The sequence below is a fragment of the Neofelis nebulosa genome, chromosome 5, assembly GCF_028018385.1.
Source record: "Neofelis nebulosa isolate mNeoNeb1 chromosome 5, mNeoNeb1.pri, whole genome shotgun sequence".
In the NCBI taxonomy this organism is placed as follows: domain Eukaryota; kingdom Metazoa; phylum Chordata; class Mammalia; order Carnivora; family Felidae; genus Neofelis; species Neofelis nebulosa.
In genome coordinates this window covers 71,293,567-71,318,494 of record NC_080786.1, presented here as the reverse complement: position 1 = coordinate 71,318,494, position 24,928 = coordinate 71,293,567, and the positions used below count along the sequence as shown (strand labels likewise).

Here is a 24,928-nt window from a genome sequence, read left to right as displayed (position 1 = left end):
GGCATGGCGCTATTCCTGATCCTGTCTGTATTTAAAATTTTGATACTTTGTTTACATTGATTTCTTTTGGCATCAGGTTTGATTTGTAAGAATGTTCCGTTAAAATATTATTTATCTTGATGGCTGAGTTTTTTGATACACCCTTAAATGTCATGCCCATGGCAAATGCTTGTCTTGCCTCATTCTAGTCCTGGACCCTGATTGCATTTAGTGCTTCCAAGAACGTAGAGGTATTGGCCTTATTAGTGGGTGTGTAATCCGTGGGCCAGCAACATTTGTCTCAGCTGGACATTTATTAGAAGCTCAGGTAAGCTAAGTAACTTGTCCATGGCATTACATGTTTTGTGAATTGGCGGAACAAGAATTTCTTTTGACCTTGGACCTCTACTAACCATGACAGCATAATTTTACTTGTCTGAACATCAGTTTTCCAGTATTTAAAGTGTGGACAGCCATTCCAGGTATCTTTCCATCCTCACGAGTTTGTGGGGTAAATGAGAGAAGGTAAAAACAGAGTCAAAGGACAGGAAAATACCCAGACAGATTTTCAGGCTGAGCAGTTTACAGGGCCCTTATTCCTCCAGGCTGCTCTGGAATGAGATGGTCACTCCTGGCTGGGGACTGTTTTCAGCTGGTGTCTGCCTCCTGAGCAAACAGCCATCACCTTCTTTCACAGCCTAGCCCTTTGTGATTTTTGGAGACAGCTATCCTGTCCCCAGAAAATCTTTCTGACCGGATGAAACAATACTGTTTCCTTCAGTTGGTCCTAATACGATAGGCTTTCCAGGCTCCTTATTATGTATTTTATTCTCCTCTAGCCAAAATCTAGTTTGTCTTTTTTTGTTAACAGTATTTATTAAGTAGATACTATCTTCCAGGCACTGTGTTAGGTTTCTCATAACTCGTTTCTCAGCTGAATACAGTTGTCTGAATCTGTTGGTTATTTTTCCCCAGCTACATCTGTAGCTAATTTTTAGACTCTTTGGGAGAGGGGCTCATTTATAAATATATGTCTGTATATCCCTTCTGCATTAGGTAGCAAGCCCTAAAAGCAGTAGGCATTCATTAAAGGCTTGCTGATGGATTCTGGATGGACTTTACCTTTCTGATAATGTGATATTAGGCCTTACCTGTACTGCCCTGAATCTTCTATGCTTCTTTTAAAAAATTTCTCCATGGAGACAGCAACAAGCCATTAACCAGTTCGGTACATAGGTGATTGTAATACAAAACCACATTGTCTCTCAACATTTTTTTTTCTCTCTGTTGTTGTTGCTTTTTTTTCTGGAATGAATTATGTTCTTTCCTTATAAAGCCGAATGCTGTGGTCATACCGTAACCTTTGGTTATCTTTCAACACTTAGAGGGAACTTTGAAGGAAAGAAGGGAATAAACTTCACATTTTTTTTTTTTAACTTTGTCTCTTGTGTCTTTGATGTCAGATGGGCTCCTTTAAGCCAGGAGGCAGAGTGATCCTGGCCACAGAGAACGATTACTGTAAGCTCTGTGATGCCTCCTTTAGTTCTCCGGCTGTGGCTCAGGCTCACTATCAAGGGAAGAATCATGCCAAGAGGCTGCGGCTGGCGGAAGCTCAGAGTAACTCATTCTCGTAGGTATTGCCACTTTCTCTGAGGCCAAAGTGTTGTGTAAGACTGACTGTCTAGAGAAAAAGAGTTGAAAGGGATCCTTGTTTAGAAGTCTCACTCTTTTAAAATTTCTTTTCTCCAGGGAATCCTCAGAGGCGGGTCAGCGGCGGACCCGGAAAGAAGGGAATGAGTATAAGATGATGCCTAATAGGAGGAATATGTATACGGTACAGAATAATTCAGGTATCCTGTGGATTTCCACATACCTTGGCTACATTCTGCAGATGGTCTTCTTTATTTTTATTTCCTTTAATGGGAATAAGTAGTCCTGGGAATTTGGGGCTAGCTAATTGTTTTGTTCAGTTTGTCTAGTGGCTTTTCAAGTTGGCATTTATTTCCAAGCATTTATTTATTTATTTATTTATTCATTCATTCATTCATTCATTCATTCATTTATTTATGCTGAGGTATATTATTTATTTTTATTTTAAGGTCTCTGATCATACATAGTCCTTTATACTGCTCCTGGTGTTTGCCTGCTGAGAAATGTAAAATGCATTATAAAAATGGGCTGTTTGGTTTAAAGTTGTACAATGTTAAATCTTCATTTTGGGGGGAAAATAAAAAAAGATTATAGCAGTGGCTTTTAAGTAGGGTGGTGAATCAGATTTATTGGGGGAATTTTTACAAAATACACATGCCTGAACCATGACTTAGAGATTTTCAGTCAGTAAATTGGGAGTGGGACCCAGACATATGTGTGGTATGAAAATGCTTCTTCAGTGATTCTCATATACACCTTCAGTTTAGAACTGCCACTTTAGAGGAATGTTGTCTGCATTTTCTGATTATCTCCAGTAGGGAGAGTTGAACTGAATAGTCCTTCATTCTCTCCCCATCACAGCCTCCAGTGCACACACATATCAGCAGAGGTAATTCACGTGAACAGTAAATCAAACAAAAAAACAAAAAAAAGTTAGTTGGAAAGGCAAGAGAAGCATAGAAAAAAGGGACATATAGAAAGCACAATGTAATAGGATTAATAGAAGTTCAGATATATGTCAGTAATTATAGTAAGTGTAAATTTACTGAAGTCCCAGTTTAAAGACAAGTGTTATAAGATTAGATAAAAAATTCAGCTGAAAGGAAGCTGAGATAGCTGTATTGATTTTAGATAAAGTAGGGTGCCTGGGTGGCTCCATCAGTTAAGCATCCGACTTCGGCTCAGGTCATGATCTCACAGCTCGTGAGTTTCAGCCCTGCGTCAGGCTCTATGCTGGCAGCTCGGAGCCTGGAGCCTGCTTCGGATTTTGTATCTTCTTCTGTCTCTGCCCCTCCCTTGCTTGCACTCTGTGTTTTTTTCTCTCTCTCTCTCTCTCATAAGTAAACATTTAAAAAATTAAAAATTAGATAAAATAAACTTTAGGACAGATGGCAGTTTAGACTACATTCTCTGGCCAGAATACAATTAAATGAGAAGTCAATATCAAAAAATACATTTAAAAAAATGTTATGAAATTTCCATTTGGAAATTTTAAAATACTTCTAAATGATTCATGGATCAAAGAAGTAATCGTACTGGAAATTAAAAATTCTTAAAACCAAACAGTAATAAAAATAGATTAAACTGTAGGATTCAGTGAAAATAATATCTTGAGGAAAGTCTTAAGAATTTCTTACAGTAGAAAAGAAAAGCAGAAAATTAATAAGCAGTGGTCCAACTTAAGTCAGTTACATAACTGAGTATTGACCCAAAGAAAACAAAAACACTATTTTTAAAAAATGTTTATTTATTTTTGAGAGAGAGAGGGAGAGAGAGAGACAGAGTGCGAATGGGGGAAGGGCAGAGAGAGAGGGAGACAGAATTGCAGGCAGGCTCCTGGCTCTGAGCTGTTAGCACAGAGCATGATGTGGGGCTTGAACTCACCAGCTGCAAGATCATCACCTGAGCTGAAGTTGGATACTTAACCAACTGAGCCACCCAGGCACCCCCAAAAACACTATTTTGAAAAGATATATGTACCCCTGTTTATTGCAGCATTATTTGCAATAGCCAAAATATGGAGGCAACCCAAGTATCCATTAGTATATGAATGGATAAAGATGTGGTGTGTACATGCATGTGCACACACACACACACACACTATGGAATATCAATCATAAAAAAGGATGAGATCTTGCTCTTTGAAAAAACATGGATGGACCTAGAGGGTATTATGCTAAGTAAATATAGAGAACAAATAGTAGGGGAGGGGAGGGCGGCTTGGGCAAAATGGTGAAGGGGAGTGGGAGACACAGCCTTCCAGTTATGGAATGAATAAGTCAGAGGATAATAGGTATAGCATAGGAAATATAGTCAATGGTATTATAATAGTGTTGTATGGTAACAGATGGCAGCTACACTGGTGGTGAGCATCGCAAAATGTATAGAATCGTCGAATCACTATGTTGTACACTTGAAACTAAGGTAACATGATGTGTCAGGTATACTTCAATAAAAACAAACAACCCTCCCAAGGAGCGCGTGGGTGGCACAGTTGGTTAAGCATCCAACTTTGGCTCAGGTCATGATCTCACGGTTTGTGAGTTTGAGCCCCACCGTGGGCTCTGTGCTGACAGCTCCGGAGCCTGGAGCCTGCTTCAGATTCTGTGTCTCCCTCTCTCTCTGCCCCTCCCCCCATTTGCACTCTGTCTCTCTCTCTCAAAAAACAAACAAACAAAAAACAAACAAAAAAACAACCTCCCCAACTTAAAATACATTAGTTATAATTTGGTTTACCTATAAATACATCACATTGCATATTTTGAATTCTAAAGAATTTATTTACATAATTATAGATTAACTTTTTTCTTTTTGAGAGAGAGAGGGAGAGAGTATGGGTGTAAGCTGAGTTGAGGGGCAGAGAGAGAGAATCCCAAACAGGCTTCATGCTCAGTGGAGAGCCTGATGCAGGGCTCAATCCCACGACCCTGGGGTCATGACCTGAGTTGATACCAAGAGTCAGATGCTCAGCTGACTGAGCCACCCAGGAGCCCCTAGATTACCTTTTTTTGAATGCACAGGCTAGTAAATTCAATTTAACATAGTTAAAAAAAAAAAAAAGAAGTCAGTTATGTAAAAAGAAGAAAATAAAATTATTAGTAATCCCACCAATGTTTTTGTATATGTCATTCCCATCTCTCTGTATACTTCTTTAAAATAGAAATGCGATTATATTTTGTGATATTCTTGTTTCACTTAGTAGCATATTATAATTAAGTTTGCATGTAATCAAAAGAGTTTTTGTTACTTATGGTGACTGCATGGATTTCCATTGCATCCATTACCGTAATTGTTCAAATCATGTGTTTGATCTCTCCTTTCCCCACATCCTCTGATAAAAACTTATATGAACACTGGTCATAAATAATGTCCTTGTTGACAAATCTCCGTGCAAAAATTCTCAGTATTTTCTTGGGAGAATTCTTAGAAGTCGAAGTTTTGGATTAAAGAGTTAGCATAATCACAAAAGTTTCCATGTAATGTTTGGAAGTTAAACAGTTTTTAAAATTTTATTTACTTTTTAGAGACATTGCCATTTTGAGCTTGGGTTTGGCCCTAGTAACCTTTCTGATGATAGTTGGAGGAATCATTTTAGCTTTTTATATTGCACCTGTATAAAAATGTAATTTAAGAAAATCTGGGAATTTTGCATTCTTTTAAAGCTGGGAGTTCAGTGAATTTTATAATTTGAACTTAGAGTGACAAATTACAGTGATAATCAGCCAGACTGCCATCGTTTATTGAGTAAATATTTTGAAGTGACTACACTACTTTCATCTCTTGCTTTAGCAGGTCCTTACTTCAATCCCCGCTCTCGGCAGAGAATCCCCCGTGATCTGGCCATGTGTGTGACTCCAAGTGGCCGGTTTTACTGCTCCATGTGTAATGTCGGGGCTGGCGAAGAGATGGAGTTCCGGCAGCATTTAGAGAGCAAGCAACATAAAAGCAAGGTGTCTGAGCAGCGGTACAGGAACGAGATGGAGAACCTGGGATATGTATAGTGCTTGTTACATTCAGAGAGAGCAGCTTTGCCTGCCTGGTGTTTTGCCTTCTGTCGACATGCCCTGCTTTTGTGGTCCTTTTGATATAAGTACATTCCTCTGCTTAATGTTAATATATGTAACCTGCAGTGGTACCGTGAGATGTCAAAACTGGGGAAGGTAAAGAATGTGCTTCTTAGGTCACGATGCGTTTTCAGGTCAGTTGTGTTGAGCTACTTAGAGCATGTGACCTACCTACCCCATGAGAAATAACTTTTTATCTTGACCGAGTTCTGGTCAACTAGTAGCCTGATCACTTAGAGCTTTAACTATTTGAAAATTTCACCTTCTTTTGCAACTTTAGTTTTATGTACTGTTAAGAATATTCTTGAGTTCTTACTTCAGATAACGGTGACAACAGGTAAGCAGAGATTTTGGTTTCCCAAGGCTTCTTTGGAACCACCTCAACGCAATGCCTTGTCAGTAGGATATACTATTATTGTAAACTGCATTAGGGTCTTTCCCAGGACATGTTTTCCCATTATCATGTCTTCCCATTATTGAAATGCAGATTTTCATGGATTCATACACTTCCAATGTGCTTGTAGACTTCCAAATGGTGAAATTTCATTTCCAGTCATTCATTTAAATGCCACCTTCTTCCTTTCGCCTCCCCTGCCCCTCCCCGTCCTGGTTGAATTAGCTTGTAAAATAAGCTCATTCTCATGCCCCAGCCATATTATGGGCTTTCCAAGCCCCCCATTCCAATATCCAGTGAGTGTAAGATAGATATGCTATTTTTTACAAAGATATTTTTCGGATGGTTTTAGAGTTATTCACTGATAATATGTACTTGTATGATGGTCTTGATCCTAAATTCAGTTCTCTTGACATTTATTTTGGCAGACTTTTTTGATAAACTGATCCTTACATTGTACATTCTTTCCTGTCTTGCCAGTTTGTTGGCTGTCCTGAGAAAATACTACTACCTTACTGTTTCATAAATAGAGAGGACTTTAAAAAAAGTTAATCAAATTTTAGTAGCATCATTTCCAATAGTAAAATACGTGAACTTTGGTTTCTTTATAATTTAGCTTTCTAAAAGATAATAGAAATACATTATGGAGTACTTTGGTATCTGATAATTACAACAGTATTATTATTTTCTTGTTTTCAAAATAAGAAGCTCTAGTGTATGGCCAGATTAACTAATGGAGTACCCTATGAACTTTCATTACTTGTATTTTATCTACTCACTATAGTTACATGGATAAGACTGGTGCTCATCCATAGTTCTTTTGAAAGGCCACATTCACCAGGAAGTTTATATTGAGTAGTATCTTTGCACTATGGTCAATTCACATTTGATTGCTTACATTACTAATTAAAAATGAAACTCCTTTTTCCCTTGGGAATTCTATAAGCAAAGAGATGAGGAGAAGGAAATTATCATTGTCATTCTTTTCCTTTAATACTTATGAACAGTTTTTGAGCAATCTAGATATGTATTTAAAATTCAGTTTTGGGATTAACCTCTAGTTCAGTATCAAGTTGCCCTTTGGTTGAAGTGGTTTTTTGAAAAATAGTAGAATTGTTTAGTAATTTTTTTTCTCCCCAAAATAGAAGAATGAAATAACGTTATTGAGATTCTATCTAGACTTGTGACTCATAGTATAATCCTTTTATATAATTGATTTGTTTAGGGCAATTTAGAGCTTATTTCATTGGTCAGTAGGTTACTCATTTTGCTGCTAAGTATAATTTTTTGGTAGATTTTAATATAACAGTGCTGGCCACTTGGTTCTATAATTATTTAAAAATCTCATTTTCCCCTCTTTCTCTTTATGTCTCTGTGTGTGTGTGTGTGTGTGTATGTATATGTACACACACACACATATATGTGTGTATATATTTATATACATATACACACATATGTTTATGTGATACCATAGAGAAAATTTCATTGGATCCGTATTTCAGATAACAGTAAAGGATTGTGAATAAGAATTTACAGTTTGTAAAAGTGGCATTTATCTATTTTCCATTTTTCCTTTACAAATAAAATTAAAGGAAGGATTTCGCCCACTCTCCCCACTTAACAATCTCATTACATATGTACAAAAAGCAGTGGACTTAAAGGCCTTGATGTTTTTCCTGGCCTTGCACATTCAGGTTTCCAGTCTCCCAGTGCCCTTAATGGATGTTATGAATGCATAAACGCATTTTCTTTAAAGAAAAGTTAGATTTATAATGTTATTTCTTACTTGCTCTATTTCTTTGCACTAAAAAAGAGCTATGTGTTTGTTTTATATGACACTTTAGATACCATATTGCCTACAATAACTCAGTTTGCTCCTTAATTTCCAAACTGTAGGAAGTTGATAACTTCCATGATCATTTATGGAGGTTACATACACATCCAAAAAACAAAAAACAAAAAAACCCACAAATCTCTGTGACAGTGGGTTGTTTTGGGCTTGTTACCTTGCAATATTCTCCTATATTCCATAGGTGAAACAAAGGGTGACAGAGGTTGTCAGAAAGGAAATACCTAAATAAACACATCTCTGCATGGTACAATTTCTCATATTCATACATTCCCTGTAGACAGTGTTTTTTCCCCTGTCGAAGAAGGCTATTGTTCCTGCTGCAGTGATAAGTGATCTCCATTGGTTTCATGTTGTGAAGTCCACTCCCGCTCTGTAATGTGCTTTAGAATTTGCACCCTGTGCTCCCCAGGAGTCATGTTAGTATCTTTTTATATGCTGTATACAAGGATGGACAGAGGCCTAAACAGTGGAAAACCTTGAGTCAAACAAATAGATTTCAGTAATCATCTGCAAGAACTCATAGCATCAAAGTCTCTTTTCTCTGTGAATATCTTTGTGTAAGTTGTCATTCAAAGTCAATGTTAGAAGATAACAATTAGAAACTCTTAAGATATTGAGGGCAAGAAGTTGTAAAGGAAAAATTCCATGTTCCAATTAAAAGGTTGGATTGCATATGCCTTTGAAGTGTTTTTTTCAAAAAGTTAAGCTACAAAATTGAGTGTGCCATGTAATCCTTTTGACTCCACATTGAACAGAAAAATACTTTGTTGGTCTTGTCTTTGTATATTATGTACTGCAACTTGTAAATATGTGCATGTTTTTTTATTACATTTGTCTGCTTGTCTCTTATTGCACTGGATTCTGCAAGATGAATAATATTTTATACCATTCATTTAGAAAAAGTAACTTCTCCAACTCCCTCATTATTTCCCCTTGTAATTAGTTGGTAAACTCAGAAAACCATTTAGGATTTTTGAAACCCTGAGGTTGAATGAAGAATCATGGCTGTCTGAGATCATCCTTATGTTCCTCTGACTTAAACATGCTAAAGGGAAGCATGAAATCTTCCACCTTGTTTTATAAAGCTGTTCTATAGAACTGATAATGCTTGCTTATAGCTACCTATCTACACTTTCAATGAAGATAAATGGAGAAATATATATTTCATGTTTATATATAAACATATGTATATATATTTGGTTAAATCTTTCTCTGTAGATAGATTCTAAAGATTAGTGGTGGGATTTAGGATTTCTTCACTCCTGAATTGGCTGGGACCATGAGCAATGACAGCTTGAGGACTGTCCAGTGACCTGTGTAAAAAAGAGCCTTACTTGTGTCAGGGGAGACATGTAACCGTTAGGTGGAGTATCCTCTACAGAGAGGTCTAGGGATGGTATATTTGGAACCTATTTTGTTTCCTTAATATCAGGATGTAGGCTGGAAGTGCTCTTTGAAGAACTTGGTGAGGCATATACTAAGAACAATAAAGCTTCCTTAGAAATAGAAATATTTTGTCAATATAGGCAAAAGTTTAATTCAGGCTTTTGAACAAATGCTTGAAAAATATTCCACTTTGCCAACTTTTTTTTTTTTTTAACAGCCAAATCATTATTCAGGAGTTTCATACATAATAGTGTTTTGTTGTTGCTTTTGTTTTTTGGGTTTTTTTTTTTTTTTTGGGTTGTGGACCTCTACCATCGTAAGTTATTACTATCGGTCTAGCTGAATGGACAAATAGCTGTGTAAATAGCTTCTCATACGACGTTCCTACTGATAGCTCTTTGACCTTTTCTTCCCATTATGAATGGGAAGATCATTTGTAAACTCCCTTTCTGGGTAGCTACCAAAAAAACAATACTGGTTTGTGGTCCCATGTGACCCTGTCTCCGTTAAGCCCAGAATATGAGTGCCTTTAGCAAGTTTTAGCATTTTACAGAGAGAAGAGATGATAGAATTATTGCCATTAATCACAATTCATAAAACAGAAGCTTGGAATAGCAAAGGTCTGTGTGAATTGTGTTCTATGTCTTTTTTTTTTTTTTTTTCTTAGTGCAATTTCAATTTGATATTGAGTAAAATTGTTAACATTATTGATCAGGAACCATACCCCTGAAAATAAATCCAGTTATCCCAGGCTGGCAATAGTCAGATTATTTTTCACCTTAATCTGTGTTACGTTTATATTTAGTGAATAGTAGTGTGGTGGGTTGAAAAGGGGGCTTGACATTGATGTTTGGAAGAACTTTTTTCCAGTGGTCTTTTCCCAACATGGCTATCCAGGAGAGAATTATTTACTTGCAAATGAGATGTGTGAAGAGACTATCTTACCCTTGCCACAATACTTACCATGTTAATTCATCTCTATGTTAAAGAAAGGATTTTCACAAATCAGGGGTGAGGACTTTTAAAACAAAAATTCCCTACTTCAATTAATTTAAAATTCTAAATTGCCTGGGTACTTTGAGTCTTTAAAACACACTGCTAAATTAATTTTATTTTAGAAATATTAACATTTTCCTCAACATTTTATTATGAAAAATTTTAAATGTACATTGCAGTTGAAAAAATTTTACCATATCTGCACCAGTAAATTCTACCATCATCATTTTACTAGGTTTATATTACCACATGTCCATCCATCCCTGTATCCATCCATCCATGGAGTTTTTTAAAATCCATATTTCAGTGTAAATTTCAGACAGTACATTTCCCTTACACACTTCAGCATAGGTGTCATTAACTAGAGTTTATTATTTGTTTAAATTAATATCTTTTAAAAAGCAGTGTATTAAGTTGATAACCTGAACCAAATAACATGCATTTTTTTTTTCTCTCGTGAACTTTAGCTTTCTAGGTTTCTGTTTTATATGTGCGTAGCATAAAGGAAGACAGTTCCTTTCCAACCTGACATTTTTTGGGGTTGGTCATTTTAAATGCTTAGTTGTCACACATTTTAAAATTCGATGATAAGAACTTTTTTCTTTACCCCTCTTCGATGATGTATTTTTGCTGAACTATGCAGCTTCTTAAAAAAACTGTAAATTACCAATTGGGGTTTATTAAATCAGTGTATACCTCATTTTAATCTATTGCTGCTTTTCTCCACGATACTACATCTCTGTCATTACTTTTACCTGCTCCACCAGAATGTAGAGAGGAGGAAAGTCAAACCTATAGATGATTAGTGGTTTTAAACAACTTGAGAAGAACAGATTTTGTAGTTTAGAAAGTTGAAACCATTAACTTATTTAAGGACTTTGAATTCCCTGAGAATTGTAATTGTCCATGCTTCCTCTAGCCATAATTAGCAGGATCAAAAACGATTGTACTGTACAATGAGTTGTTGAAATTGTAAGCCTTAGTAAGCATCTTTAGCTTTACTCTAGTACTGTCTAGAAAAAAAGTTTTTTGACATATGCCTTTATTTTTATGCCAAATTTTTTTGTGGATAAAATCTGAAGAATTTAAGTGACTTGCTCCAGGTCATGAAGATTGAACAAATAAGTCAGAATTGAAACTTGACTATTCCTGATTCATATTCTTGTGCTTGTATGATACAAATCATGGCTTCCAAAATAACTGAACATTCCTTTGGGGACCTTAAAATGAAAGTATGTACTTTTAGTAGTTAGACTTTCGTTTTTAGGCATTTTACGGTTCTTTGAACTTAAAGATTTTTTTCATGGTCATGTTCCTCATTAAGCCAATGTAATTACTAAAAATCTCACTTCACTGTTGAATACTGACTAATAATGCAGGTTTTATGAGATTTCTTTTTGCATTTGAATAACCTTCATGACTCACTCCTTTTTCTATGTAAGTGCTTAAGTGACCCCCTCACTAGTGAAAATAAATGTTCTATATCACTGATTCAATGTATATTGTCGACATGATATATTTTTTTAAGGAAAAGTAACCCCATGTGTCAGGATGAGTGATATCCTAGGGCAAAGCACACATAAAGTTTATTTCTACTCTGCAAATCTGGCATTTACTGGAACAAAACTCTGTTAGAGCTGCTGGTCGTTGTTTTGCCTTCTTTTGGTACTTGAGCACCTTTCTGTGGTTTTGTAAATCAGTGTGTCATTTTGTAAGAATTTCTTGTTAACTCTGTGTACATTGGCGTTCACCTTGTGGTATCCTCGGCTGACCATAATAATTTAGTTTGGGTATGGTGTGTCTGCTTTGAAATGCCTTACTAGAGCATGTCCGATTCTGCTCTCAAGCATTCCATGCATCTGCTAGGGCAATACGTTGCCTGTCTTGGATGTATGCTCTAGATCCAGAAGCAAAACTGATTTTGCTTTCACTGTTAAGGTTGCATTTTAGTGTAGTTATTGTTTTAAATTAGAGAATAAAATCATAAAAAACCAAGGGAGACTTTAGAACACTTCATTTAATGGCATGGCAAACTTTTAAAATTGGCTTTTGCTGTTTCACTAGAACAATATCTAGTAAAGGATATGGCTAAAAAGCGCCAGCCAGAGCCATATGAAATTGGGCTTGTTTCCTAAAATTTTTTCTAAATGTCATTCAGGGGTTTAACATCTGTGTATGCTGTTGGGGCTAAGTGCCAGTCACTGATTTGGAAATCTTTGCATTCTGGGGCCATAAAATGGCAAAAGTATGGGATTAAAACCAATCAACTGTGGTTTTACACAACTGTGAATTGTGAAATTGAAATTGCTCTTTTGGTTTTTTTTTTTTTTTTAGCATATCGAATATAGAAATCCAAAAGTTATTTAAAATTTACACTGCTTATGTTGATGGCTCATTTTGGCTGTGTATCCTCACTTCTGTACTGATTTATGATAAAAGCTTGACATTATTATAACAGGCATTTTGTGTTCAATTTAATAAAACAGTTTCTGAGTCTTGTCTGCAAATTGTTTGGTTATGAGTTGGAGATCACAGGGAAAAGGTACATTGTCAGCACTGAGGCGTTATTTTCAATGCTGATGGTCAATGACTAGGTTTCCCATTCATCAGTCTGCATATGATCTGCCAGACTTCTTGAACTGATACAGAGTATGTCAGCTCTTGGGCTTGCAGTAGAATTGACCTAGCTGCTCACACAACTTCTTCTGTACATCACTGGAGTTAGCCTGAGCCTGGAGCAAGTTCTTAATTTTATTGATGTATTTTAAAATTTATCTTTCCTTCAAATTCTAAGGAACTTTGGGCTTAGCAGGACCATAATCACTGCTTCTGAAAATAAACAATGTAAAAAGGGATCTACCCATTAATCTTTTGAGTGTTTCACATATAAAATACTCTTATAATTAGCTTATATATGCAAATATTGAGCTATGGTCATTTAAGTACTCTGGGTTACTATATGCAATGTGCTTTTGAATTTAAATACTCATTTTAAAAAGTAGATTATAGGGCTGGAAGGTGCTGTTATGGTTTGTTTAATCAGGATGCAAGACACATACACTTACTGTCGTGGGAAAAATTCTTGTGTCTGCACAAAAAAATGTTTCTGAATGAAGTGAATACATCACATTGAATCTGTCTGTGTGTTGTAAAAATACTCAAGGCAGCACATTTTATTAAATCATCTCTAAGAGATTTTTAACTTAAAAGAAGACTATGATAATGGGCATCAAAAAAGAGAGTCTTTAACCACTAGAGCTTTTCAGCTTTTCTTTCTTCAGGCATTTCTGAAGCTTATTTGCTGAAAATCTATTCAAGATCAATTGCTGGGTGTTATCCTTTACAATTGCCTGTATGTAAAAGACTAGTAATGAAATTTCACAGTGTTATAAATTAATATAAGATTGTAAAGAGATCAGAAATAGGTATTTTTGTGACGAATTTTAAGATTTTTATCATCTGAGTTGAAACTTAATCCACCAACTTTTATTCCTACTTGTGGGATATTCACAAACTGTTGAAAAGTAGAAACCTAGAAAAAGATGAAGACAGGCAACAATTTTGAACTGTAAATATTTAATAGGGATGTGATTATGAATCTTTGCCAAAAAAAAATCACTTAAAAGTACATACCATGGTGTGTAGATACATGTGGGTATGTGTGTGTAAGAGAGAAAGATGTGGAGATACATGGATAGAGAGAGAAAAGCGTATTAGGAGGAAGCGTACGGAAGTATGTTGTATGTATGTATAATGAAGTACGTTCAAAGGAACAGATGGATATTTGCCACTGGAAGAAATATGCTTCATCATAGGAGTCTATAACGTCTGCTTGGTACTTTGGTTGTCTTTAAGTATGTAATTAGAGCTTCAAATATACTTTGGCTGGCAGCCATCCCTCCAGACAGGAACAAGATGTCTTTCATAGTAGCTTTAATTTTTAATCTTTGCTAATGCCAGAGGCTCTTCTCTATCCCTGTTTTTTTAGAAATAGCTTACTGGGTTATGGACTTTGACCAAAGGTATCTAGTGCCACCCTGTGGACTCTCTAAATCTTAGCAGTTTGAATGTGGTTGGTACACTACTTTGGGAGCAGGATCTTTGGCTAAAAACCATCAAGTGGAGGAGAAGAGTTGTTAATCCATAAATAATGTAAGGGCAGACATCATGTTAGGAAATAACAAGGGCTGTATTCTTTTTATAACTTTAGGTGCTAAAGTATGCAGAATGGGAAAAATGGTGGATTGGGAATCAGAATGCACATATGTGTGTATGTATGATTTTTGTGATTTTAAAAAATGTCTATTTTGCTTTAAAAGAATCCATTATCCATGCATATTTGGATAGGTAAACAACAAATATGGAAGCTAAATAGAAATAATGATCAATGAGAGCCTCAAATTGGAAGGAAAGGACTAGAAAAATGTCTTATTAAAGGAGATTGTTAAAATTATAAAAAATTATATATAGGGGCAAATGTTACAATATATGTGGAAATGATGCTGACAATATAAAACCTAAACTACAAAATGCAAAATACAAAAACTTTTCCCAAGCATAATTTATTTTGGGGAAAATATGATGTTTTCTGCTTCAATAAGCTGGCAGTACAGAAGTAGACATTTTTAAAGTCTCGTTAAATACTTCAAACATTTAGAAAAAGTGCATTCTAGAGTAATCGGTGCCAATTCTGTCACCTGTGTCCCCCCGGGCATGTCACTTGACTCTTCAGTTACTCAGAATTGGGGTATTAAGTGTGATTTCCAGTTATTTATTTTCAGTCCTCTTAGTAGCATGGAGAACTTAGAGAATTGCTCTTCTTTAAAAATCGGTTGAGGTTTTTGAATAGATAAGGCCAGTATTCACCCATGAACTCATGCTGCCATGTTTTCCTCTCACGAGGCAATGGCAGTTACCAGTTTCTTAGGTATTTTCCAGAGATCTCCTATGCAATATGAATGGTGGCCTTCCATACACATTTTCATTTTTCTGGTGACCAATGTGCCTTGACAATCATTCTTTATCAGCACATGTGGATCTTACTCTTTTTGACTACATGGTATTCCCTCATATGATTTCCAAAATGTCTTTTACTGGTTCTTCTTTGACCCTCGATTTTTTAAATTAAAAACTTTAAAAAAAAGTTGTGGTAAAATGTACATAATATAAAATTTATCATTTTTAACCATTTTCAAGTCTGCCTTTCAGTGACATTGAGTACATTCACACTGTCTTACATTGTCACCACCAACTGTTACCAGAACTTTTTTCATCTTCTCACACCAAAGCTCCATAACCCGTTAAACAATAACACCCATTTCTCCCTCTCTCCAGCCCCATGGCAACCACCATTTTACTCTCTTTCTCTGTGACTTTGACTACTCTAGGTAGCTCATACGAGTTGAATCATACACTCTTTGTCCTTTTGTGACTGGTTTATTTTATTTAGCATATTTTCAAGGTTCATATGGTGGTGTATGTTAACATTTTCTTCCTTTTTAGGCTGAGTGATATTCCAGTATATGTACTTGCCACATTTTGTTTATTCACCTGTTGATGGCTCTTTGGGCTGCTTCACCTTTAGGCTATGGTGAATAATGTTGCTCTGAACCAAGGTATACATTAATTAAAAACTTTTAAAAATTAGAAATTATTTCACAGATGCAAAGTAGAGAAGACAATGAAATAGACATACAGGCATTCATCATCAAGCTCCCCAGCACCATCAAATCCTAACATTTTGCTATATTCTGTTATTTTTAGGAGAATAAAGCATAGCTTCAGTTGAAGCCTACTGTGCACCTCTCCCCAGTTCTGATCTTTGTCCCTCCCAGATAAACCACAATCTTGAATCTGGTATTTATTATTTTCATGTATATTATGTTAATACCGTATCTATCCATAAAGAATACAGTGTTGTTGTCTATGCTTTCAAAATTAATGTAAATGGCATCATAATGTGCAAATACCTTTGTATTTTCCGTTTTTTTCTCAACATTCTGAGATTTATCTATGATGATACATGTAGCCATAGTTTATCCATTTTAAGTGCTCTATAGTGTTCCATTGTCAATATATACTGTAATTAATTCATCCTGTTGATGGACCTTTAGGTGGCTTTCAGTATTACTTTATTACAAACAATACTGCATTGAATGCTTTTTTTTTTTTAAGCTTATTTATTTTGAGAGAGAGAGAGAGAACACAAGCAGAGGAGGGGCAGAGTGTGAGGGAGACAGAGAATCCCAAGCAGGCCCTGCGCTGTCAGCAAGGAGTCCAATGCAGGGCTCGAACCCACGAACCATGAACCACAAGATCATGACCTGCCTGAACCGAAATCAAGAGTAGGATGCTTAACTGACTGAGCCACCCAGGCACCCCTACAGTGAATGCTTTTTACATATCTTTACAGGCCTATGTGTGAAAGACTCAGAAACCACATCCTTGCTACATCACCTAAGAGCTCATTAGAAATGCACCATCCCAGGGGCACCTGGGTGGCTGAGTGGGCTAAGTGTCTGACTTTAGCTCAGGTCAGGATCTCGTACTGTGCATTTTCTTAATGTTTATTTATTTTTGAAAGAGCGACAGAGAGAGACAGGGTGCAAGCAGGGGAGGGCAGAAAGAGAGGGAGACACAGAATCTGTAGCAGTTTTCAGGCTCTGAGCTGTTAGCACAGAGCCTACCATGGGGCTCAAACCCACGAACTGGAGATCATGACCTGAGCCGAAGTCAGACCATTAAGCCACTGAACCACCCAGGTGTGCCTAATAATGGAATTTCTAATCCAGCAAATATCAAAACACTTGAGCAAATGCTTTATCCTATTTTAAGTGCAATTAGCTTTTCGTCGACAGAGTTTAATTTACTTAACAAATATTTGTAAGGCACTAACTGTATATCAGATAATCTCCTAAAAAGCACTCCATTAATATTATTTCTCTTAATATTGTTGGAAAATTTACTTTCCACTTAAGAAAACCTTGAGATTTTGACTGGGATAGTGCAGTTTATCAAAAAGCCAGAACATGTGAGTAAGGAGGAAAAATGCACCACAGGGTGGTGAACCCCCCTGCTTTGTGCCCAGACAGACCCTGCAGCACTCCTTGCTCAATATCCAGCCTGGGGTGCTTCCAGAAGGAAGCAGCCCTCCACCGACCGTGGTCAGGGTGTGCACACGGCAACAGATTCCTCAAGGAAGAGAACTCAGGACTTTGTCCATTGCGAGCTTTTCTGTCCAACAGTACATCGTTGTGGTCAAAACTGGGAAAATTCCTGGGGAGTCTTGGGGCTAATTATTCATCTATCCAGTCCCTCTGCATTTTTGTGAATAAGTTGCAGGACAGAGCACTTTAATCGCAACTGGATTGGCTACTTCAAAGTGTATTTACGTGACCTGAAAGAACCTTCTCAGAGATAGGAAATTCTTTATTTCCATTACTTAAATTCATGTTCAATCACATAAGTAGACCTACACACATTTTCACTATCTAATATTCAATACTTTTGAAAAGGGGAAATACTCCTTCAACTCCTCATTTCCCCAATCCTACTTTTTCCTTCCTAGAGGTAACTGGTATTATTAGTGCAATGCTTATCCTTCCAAACCTTTTTCTATGTATTTCTAAATATGTTGTCTTATAATTTATGGAGAAGAATTTCTATGCCCTCTACTTGAATATTTATTTAACCTCATACAGAAATGCCAGCCAATATGGACAGAAATCTAAATTTTTATGTTAAGTCCCTTGACCTTGGTCTCTTGGAAATTCTAATTTTTCTAAAACACGTTGGGGCCAAACAAAACATATCTGCAATACAAATTCAGTGCTAGGCTGCTGGTTTGTGGCCTCTGCTTTAAGAAGGCTTTGATTGGGGCGCCTGGGTGGCGCAGTCGGTTAAGCGTCCGACTTCAGCCAGGTCACGATCTCGCGGTCCGTGAGTTCGAGCCCCGCGTCGGGCTCTGGGCTGATGGCCCAGAGCCTGGAGCCTGCTTCCGATTCTGTGTCTCCCTCTCTCTCTGCTCCTCCCCCGTTCATGCTCTGTCTCTCTCTCTCTGTCTCAAAAATAAATAAACGTTAAAAAAAAAAAAATTTTTAAAAAAAGAAGGCTTTGATTTAATTCTATAATAGAATTGAAATTTTTGGCACTGAGGAACCAGTGAAAGTTTTTAGGCAAAATTGTGTGATGGCAAGATTTTATTTGGATATATGCCCCTTCCTCACATGCTTGCCTTTTGTTCTTTGGCCCATTAGTCCATGAGTTCCAAAGCAGCAACCGCCTGCAATAGGGCAGTTAGGAGGGAAAATACAGGTCTCTCCTGAAATCCAGCACGGGCCATAGTTTTCCTAACTGGTAGTGACTTTGTAAAGTCCTTGAGCCCAGAGATGAAATCCTGTTTTGCTTGCCAGCTACCAAGTGATAAAACGGTGATCACATGCAAAGAAATATGAAGCTGCTCATTCCCTTTCTTCCGTCCACTAAGAGAGACTTGGCAGGAGGGTATGTTGATGAAATGCACAGTGGCATTAGGCAACAGCCATTCTGGCAGCACTCATCTGCAGAACACGATGAATGTAATGTTTCTAAGGCCCCTGCTGGAAACACAGACCCGTTGGCGGGATGTTATCCTGTCAGCAATCAGAGAATTCCTTCGGAACAAAATTCATCAATGCTCCTGCAGAGGCGGAAGAAGGGAACAGAGGAAGAACAGCCTCACCATGAAAATCCCCCAGGCTGCTGATGGGGTGAGCCTCTGGCACTGGAGGAAAGGGAGTTGGGAAGCAAGAGTAGAGGCACATCTCTCACCCCCAGGAAAGACTTTGGCTTTACAGTTTTGTCCATCTAAAACAGGATGTATCCTTTAAAATATAATTCTGACCCAGCAATGAACTCCAACTTTGGTTATTTGTTTTAATTCTCTAGAGTATGATTTTAAGCTGTTTCCTGGGGGAATAAATGCACAGCTCGTTTAACACATGGGTTAAATAAGACACACAACATCTCTTCTGCGGGCTGAGAGCCAGGCAGAAGTCACTCATCTCTGTGATACAGGTGTGAAAGGGTTAATGCCCTGTGGGCAGCTTTTGAGTAAGGATCAAGAGCCAGTTGATAAGTGCATCCCACTTTTATGTCTCAGGTGAGTAATCCCGAAGTGTGTTCTACATAGTAATTCTATATAGTTCCTCCAGAGTCCCCGGTGGACGAGAGTCTCTGTTTTCCTCAGTAATATTGGCTTTCTCGCCTTGTTCCACTCTTTGTGATTCCTCACACTCAGTCCTTCGGAACGCCTCCTGAAATACTCCCTGTACTTAGGCCCCTGTCACAGCCTCTGTGAGAGGTGAGACCAAGTGAGAGCTGAGGTGAAAGCTGAGGCCAAGACCTCCTCCATTCCTGATTTCCCTAACCAGCTTACTTGACTCATTCATTTCCCCTTCCTGGTTCTGTAGGCTTTTGAGGTTGTGACTCTGCCTTAGCGACACCTTGAGGAACTCATCCACTTGTTCGACACCAAGAGCACCCTGAACAACTCCTTAAGCACCCCATGCATGTCAAGGCTCTTAGCTAGAGCTGTTTCCTTTGTTTGAGACCCCACCCTAGCTGCCCTCCCACCCCCCACTAATCTCTTGGCACCCTCCTTTTCATGAAGCAAATTCTTACTTGGTCTTCAAGACCAGCTTCAGTTTAGCTTCTCTGTGGACCCTTCCGTAACTCCTCTGCACACAAACAGCTTTAAAGGCTAAGGAGAGGGAGCTAGAGATTTGCACACAGGGGAAGAAGACACGGGGACAGCTCTTGTTGGAGATGAGGAGAATGGCATCAGGGGTACAGGGGCAGTGGCTTACCTCCAAAGAAGAAGGATTCTTCATTTTCTGAGATTGGAATAATGATAGCAAACACTGATACTTACTCTGTGCCAGCCTCTGTTCTGAATGCTTTCAAAATAATTTGGTAAATGGTAGCCTTTCTTCCTCACAAGAACTTTCGGAGATATGAGTTATTATTGCTCCCTTTTTTCAGATTAGAAAATGGAGGCACAGTTGAATAACTGCCCCGAATCACACAACTGGTGGATAGTCAGGTAGTTTGGTTTCAGAATTCATGCTTGGCCACTATATCTTATTACTTCTTAAGGGAAGCTAATGTAGAAAATAGACACATAGGGAAAAGAAAGCTGAGACAGTTTATGTCTGTTGGCCTAAAATTTCTCAGTGAAACAGGAGACAAGGGCAGCTAATATAACTGTAGAAGGCAGGGATCCTATTTGAATTTCACTAGGGAGAAAAAAAAAAAGCAGGAAGAGTAAGTTGGTCTTGGTCGTATTTTGCAAAAGCTCCTGAACTGTCAGTAATACTGTGCCTGCCTCTTGCCTCTTAGCACATTGCCAAGTATTTGGCAACCAGACTGGTTTTCCCAAATGGCATCATTCCTCTTTTGTTGGTTTCCCCTGTGACACTTCCGGAAACCACAGTACTCGAGGCTCTGGTATGTTTTGGAAATGATAGTTATAGGAATGCACCTCAGACTGTCCAGAAGCCTCAGTCCGGGAGGAGCATATGTCTGGAAAAAGGACCTTTGCTTTTCCCAACATTGCTGTAAAATACCTAGGAAGGATTTGGGAGTGTTGTGCAGGCAGGCATAGGCTGGGTGGTTTCCAGAACAGATAGGCATCAGATCTCCATGAGAATGGAAAAGGAGTCTCATCCTTAGCAAATTCTTACCCCCAAGAGGGTGGTTGGTCCACAGCAGGGCGTCTCCCTGTGAGATGTGGTGGAGGCCTGGGAAGTTTTGCTTCTGTTTGTGTTATTGCCTGCTTTATATGACCATCTTCGAAGTTTGCATGTCCTCTGCCATTAAAGAAACCTAATATCCTTGGTGTCTGTGGGAATCTTTCCATCATCTCATAACCACCCTTTGGGGTCGCACACTGATTTACCACAACACAGGCAGGAATATAGCTGTGTGCGGCCATGGTAGAATAGTGTGCCTGATTCAGGGATGTAATACTTAAACTTACTACATTTAATCAATTTAATCTGGAGCCTAAGCCAAAGTAAACAAACCAATATGTAGATGCATATGTGGGTAAAGTAATGGAAAAGAAAATGTGGGAAAGGGAAATTGCATTTCCCATTTCCCCACTGTGGCTAGCTTTTCCATATTTAGTTTTGTAAAAAAACTTGTCTGTCATAGTATTCTATTATCCTTGCCTTATTGAGAAAGCTAAAAGCCCTTCAGCTGCGGCAATTACCTTTCACTCATGTGATGGTAACAAAAGATAGGACAAAAGTGAAGAATAAAAGGCAACATTCTGTGTCATCTTCGATTTCTTTCATCAATGTTCTATAGCTTTCAGAGTACAAGTGTTCCACCTCTTTGGTTAAGTTTATTCCTAGGTATTTTATTACTTTTGGTGCAATTATAAAATGGGATAGTTTTCTTAATTTCTCTTTCTGCTGCTTCATCATTAGTGTGTAGAAATGCAACCAATTTCCGCGCGTTGATTTTGTATCCTGTGAACTTACTGAATTTGTTTATCAGTTCTAGTAGTTTTTTGGGGGAGTTTTCAGGTTTTCTGTATAAAGTATCATGTCATCTGCAAATAGGGAAAGTTTTACTTCTTCATTACCAATTTTGATACCTTTGATTTCTTTTTGTTGTCTCTTTGCCATGGCTAGGAGTTTGAGTACTATGTTGTATAAAAGTTATGAGAGTGGACATCCTTCCCTTATTCCTGATCTTCGGGGAAAAGCCTCAGTTTTTCCCCATTGAGTATGATGTTCACTGTGGGTTTTTTCATGCAAGGTGTTTATTATGTTGAGGCATGTTCCCTCTAAACCTACTTTGTTGAGAGTTTGCATCATGAATGGATGTGGTAGTGTGTCAAATGCTTTTCCTGCATCTATTGAAATGATCATATGGTTTTTATGTTAAGGAGTGTACTTGTCATGATGAGCACCAGGTGATGTATGGAATTGTTGAATCACTATATTGTATGCCTGAAACTAATATTACGTTGTATGTTAATGAACTGGAATTAAAATAAAAACTTTAAAAAATCGGGGCACCTGGGTGGCTCAGTCAGTTAAGCGTCCCATTTTGGCTCAGGTCATGTTCTCATGGCACAGGACTTTCAGCCCCATGTCGGGCTCTGTGCTGACAGCTCAGAGCCTGGAGCCTGCTTGGAATTCTGTGTCTCCCCTCTCTCTGCCCCTCCCCCACTCGCACTTTGTGTCTCCCTCTCTCAAAAATAAATAAACATTAAAAAACATTAAAAAAAACTTAAAAAAATGGACAAACCTCTAGCAAAATTGACAAAAAAGAGAAGACACAAATTACCAATGTCAAGAATACGATGGGTATATCACGACAGACTCTACAGCCAACAAAAGGATAGTAAGAGAATACAATGCATGACCCTACACACATAACAAACATTGACAACTTAGACAAACAGAACCGTATCTTCAAAAAACACAAACCTGTACAGCTCATCCAAAGTATGGATATAGTGTCAGTCTACTCATTTTAATAATCCCGGTAATGGGTTAATTGAAGCATTAGTGCAATGCCTTCTTTTCTTTAAAAAAAACTTTTTTTTTAATGTTCATTTATTTTTGACAGAGAGAGAAACAGAGCATGAGCGGGGGAGGGGCAGGGAGAGAGGGAGACACAGAATCTGAAGCAGGCTCCAGGCTCTGAGTTGTCAGCACAGAGCCTCCGCGGGGCTCAAACTCACAAACTGCAGAATCATGACCTGAGCCGAAGTCCGACGCTCAACCGACTGAGCCACCCAGGCGCCCCTAATGCAATACTTTCTTTTAATTTTCTTATCTTTTCAAACAAAATGTAAACATTCCCTCTAAACCCGCTCTGGCCTCCCTCCATCAGGTTCATCTTAAGTACTTCTGGAAATCAGAATCCTGGACTCAAATCCTGGTTTACTTAATCCGTATCACTGAGGGTGGGGCTAAAGAACCAGCACTCTGGGTTCTACTGTGCCTCAAAGTTTGATAACTACAGCCTCCATCCCAAGAAGCCTCTAAGGCCAAAGAGCTGTCTGGTTGTTTTTAGAATGTTGCCTTTCTAATTTTTTTTTTTAACCTCCTTTTTTTTCTTTTAAAAAAAAATTTATTCTCGAGTTAGTTAACACATAGTGTAGTCTTGGCTTTAGGAGTAGAACCCATGATTCATCACTTACATATGATACCCAGTGCTCATCCCAACAAATGCCCTCCTTCATGCCCATCATCCATTTTCCTCGTCCCCATCAACCCTCAATTTGTGTTCTGTATTTAAGAGTCTCTTGTGTTGCCTTTTTTTAAATTAAATTTTTAATTTCAGTTCCACTACAGTTAACACAGTGTTATATTAGTTTCAGGTGTACGATGTAGCAATTCCATACATCACCTGGTGCTCATCAAGGTGCCCTCCTTAATCTCCTTCACCTAGTTCACCCAACCTCTCTCCCCTCCCCTTGGTAACCATCAGTTTGTTCTCTATAGTTAAGAGACTGTTTCTTGGTTTCTCTCTCCCTCTTTCCTTTTGCTCATCTATTTTGTTTCTTAATTCCACATAGGAGTGAAATCATCTGGTATTTGTCTTTCTCTGACTGACTTATTTTGCTTAGCATTATACTCTGTATACTCTCTAGTTCCACCCATGTTGTTGCAAATAGAAAGATTTCATGGCTGAATAATATTCTATTGTAAATATATACCACATCTTTATCCATTCATCTATCCATGGACATTTGTACTGCTTCCATAATTTGGCTATTGTAAATAATGCTGCTATAAACATAGGGGTGCATATATCTTTTCAAGTTAGTGTTTTTGTATTCTTTGGGTAAATACCAAGTAGTGCAATTGGTGGGTCAAAGGGTAGTTCTATTTTTAACCTTCTGAAGAACGTGCGTACTGTTTTCCACAGTGGTTGTACCAGTTTGTGTTCCCACCAACAGTGCAAGAGGACTCCTTTTTCTCCACATCCTTGCCAACAGAGGTTTGTCAATTTTATTGATCTTTTCAGAGAACTAGTTCTGTCTTTTACTGATTTTTCTTTACTGTTTTTATTGTTTTTCTGTTTTCAGTTTTACTGATTTCCTGAAGATGAGAGGATTATTTCCTTCCTTAGGCTTTCTTTCTTTCTTTCTTTCTTTCTTTCTTTCTTTCTTTCTTTCTTTCTTTCTTTCTTGTTTATTTACTTAGAGAGAGCAAGCAGGGGAAGGGCACAGAGAGAGGGAGGCAGAGAGAGAATCCCAAGCAAGCTCTGCACTGTCAGCACAGAACCCAATGTGGGGCTTGAACTCACAAACTGAGATCATGACCTGAGCCAAAACCGAGACTCAGACACTTACCTGACTGAGCCACCCAGGCATCCCTTTCTTTGGGTTTATTTTGCTCTTCTTTTTCTAGATTGTTAACGTGGGAGCTTAGATTATCAATCTGAAATTTTCCCTTGTTTCCAATATCTGCAGTTAGTACCATAAACCTCACTCTCAGTACAGACTTACTGGTGTCTCACACATTGTGATATGTTGTATTTTCACTTTTGTTCAGTTTAATATATATATTTTTATTTCACTTGAAACTTCCTCTTTGACTC

General features: G+C 37.8%; 1 protein-coding gene across 4 annotated transcripts in view; it reads left to right on the top strand.

Annotated features, from left to right (window-relative positions):
* Positions 1–12,828, top strand: part of ZMAT3 (zinc finger matrin-type 3) — a 32,849-nt gene extending 20,021 nt beyond the window's left edge. For 3 of the 4 annotated variants that reach the window (XM_058730551.1, XM_058730552.1, XM_058730553.1), the window contains exons 4-6: positions 1,443–1,609; positions 1,729–1,829; positions 5,419–12,828. In XM_058730551.1, coding sequence (XP_058586534.1) covers positions 1,443–1,609; positions 1,729–1,829; positions 5,419–5,630 — 480 coding nt within the window. In that variant the 3' untranslated portion in view covers positions 5,631–12,828. The remainder of the gene's footprint in view (positions 1–1,442; positions 1,610–1,728; positions 1,830–5,418) is intronic. The other variant, XM_058730554.1, reaches the window with a different exon arrangement.
* Positions 12,829–24,928: the final 12,100 nt, after the last annotated feature.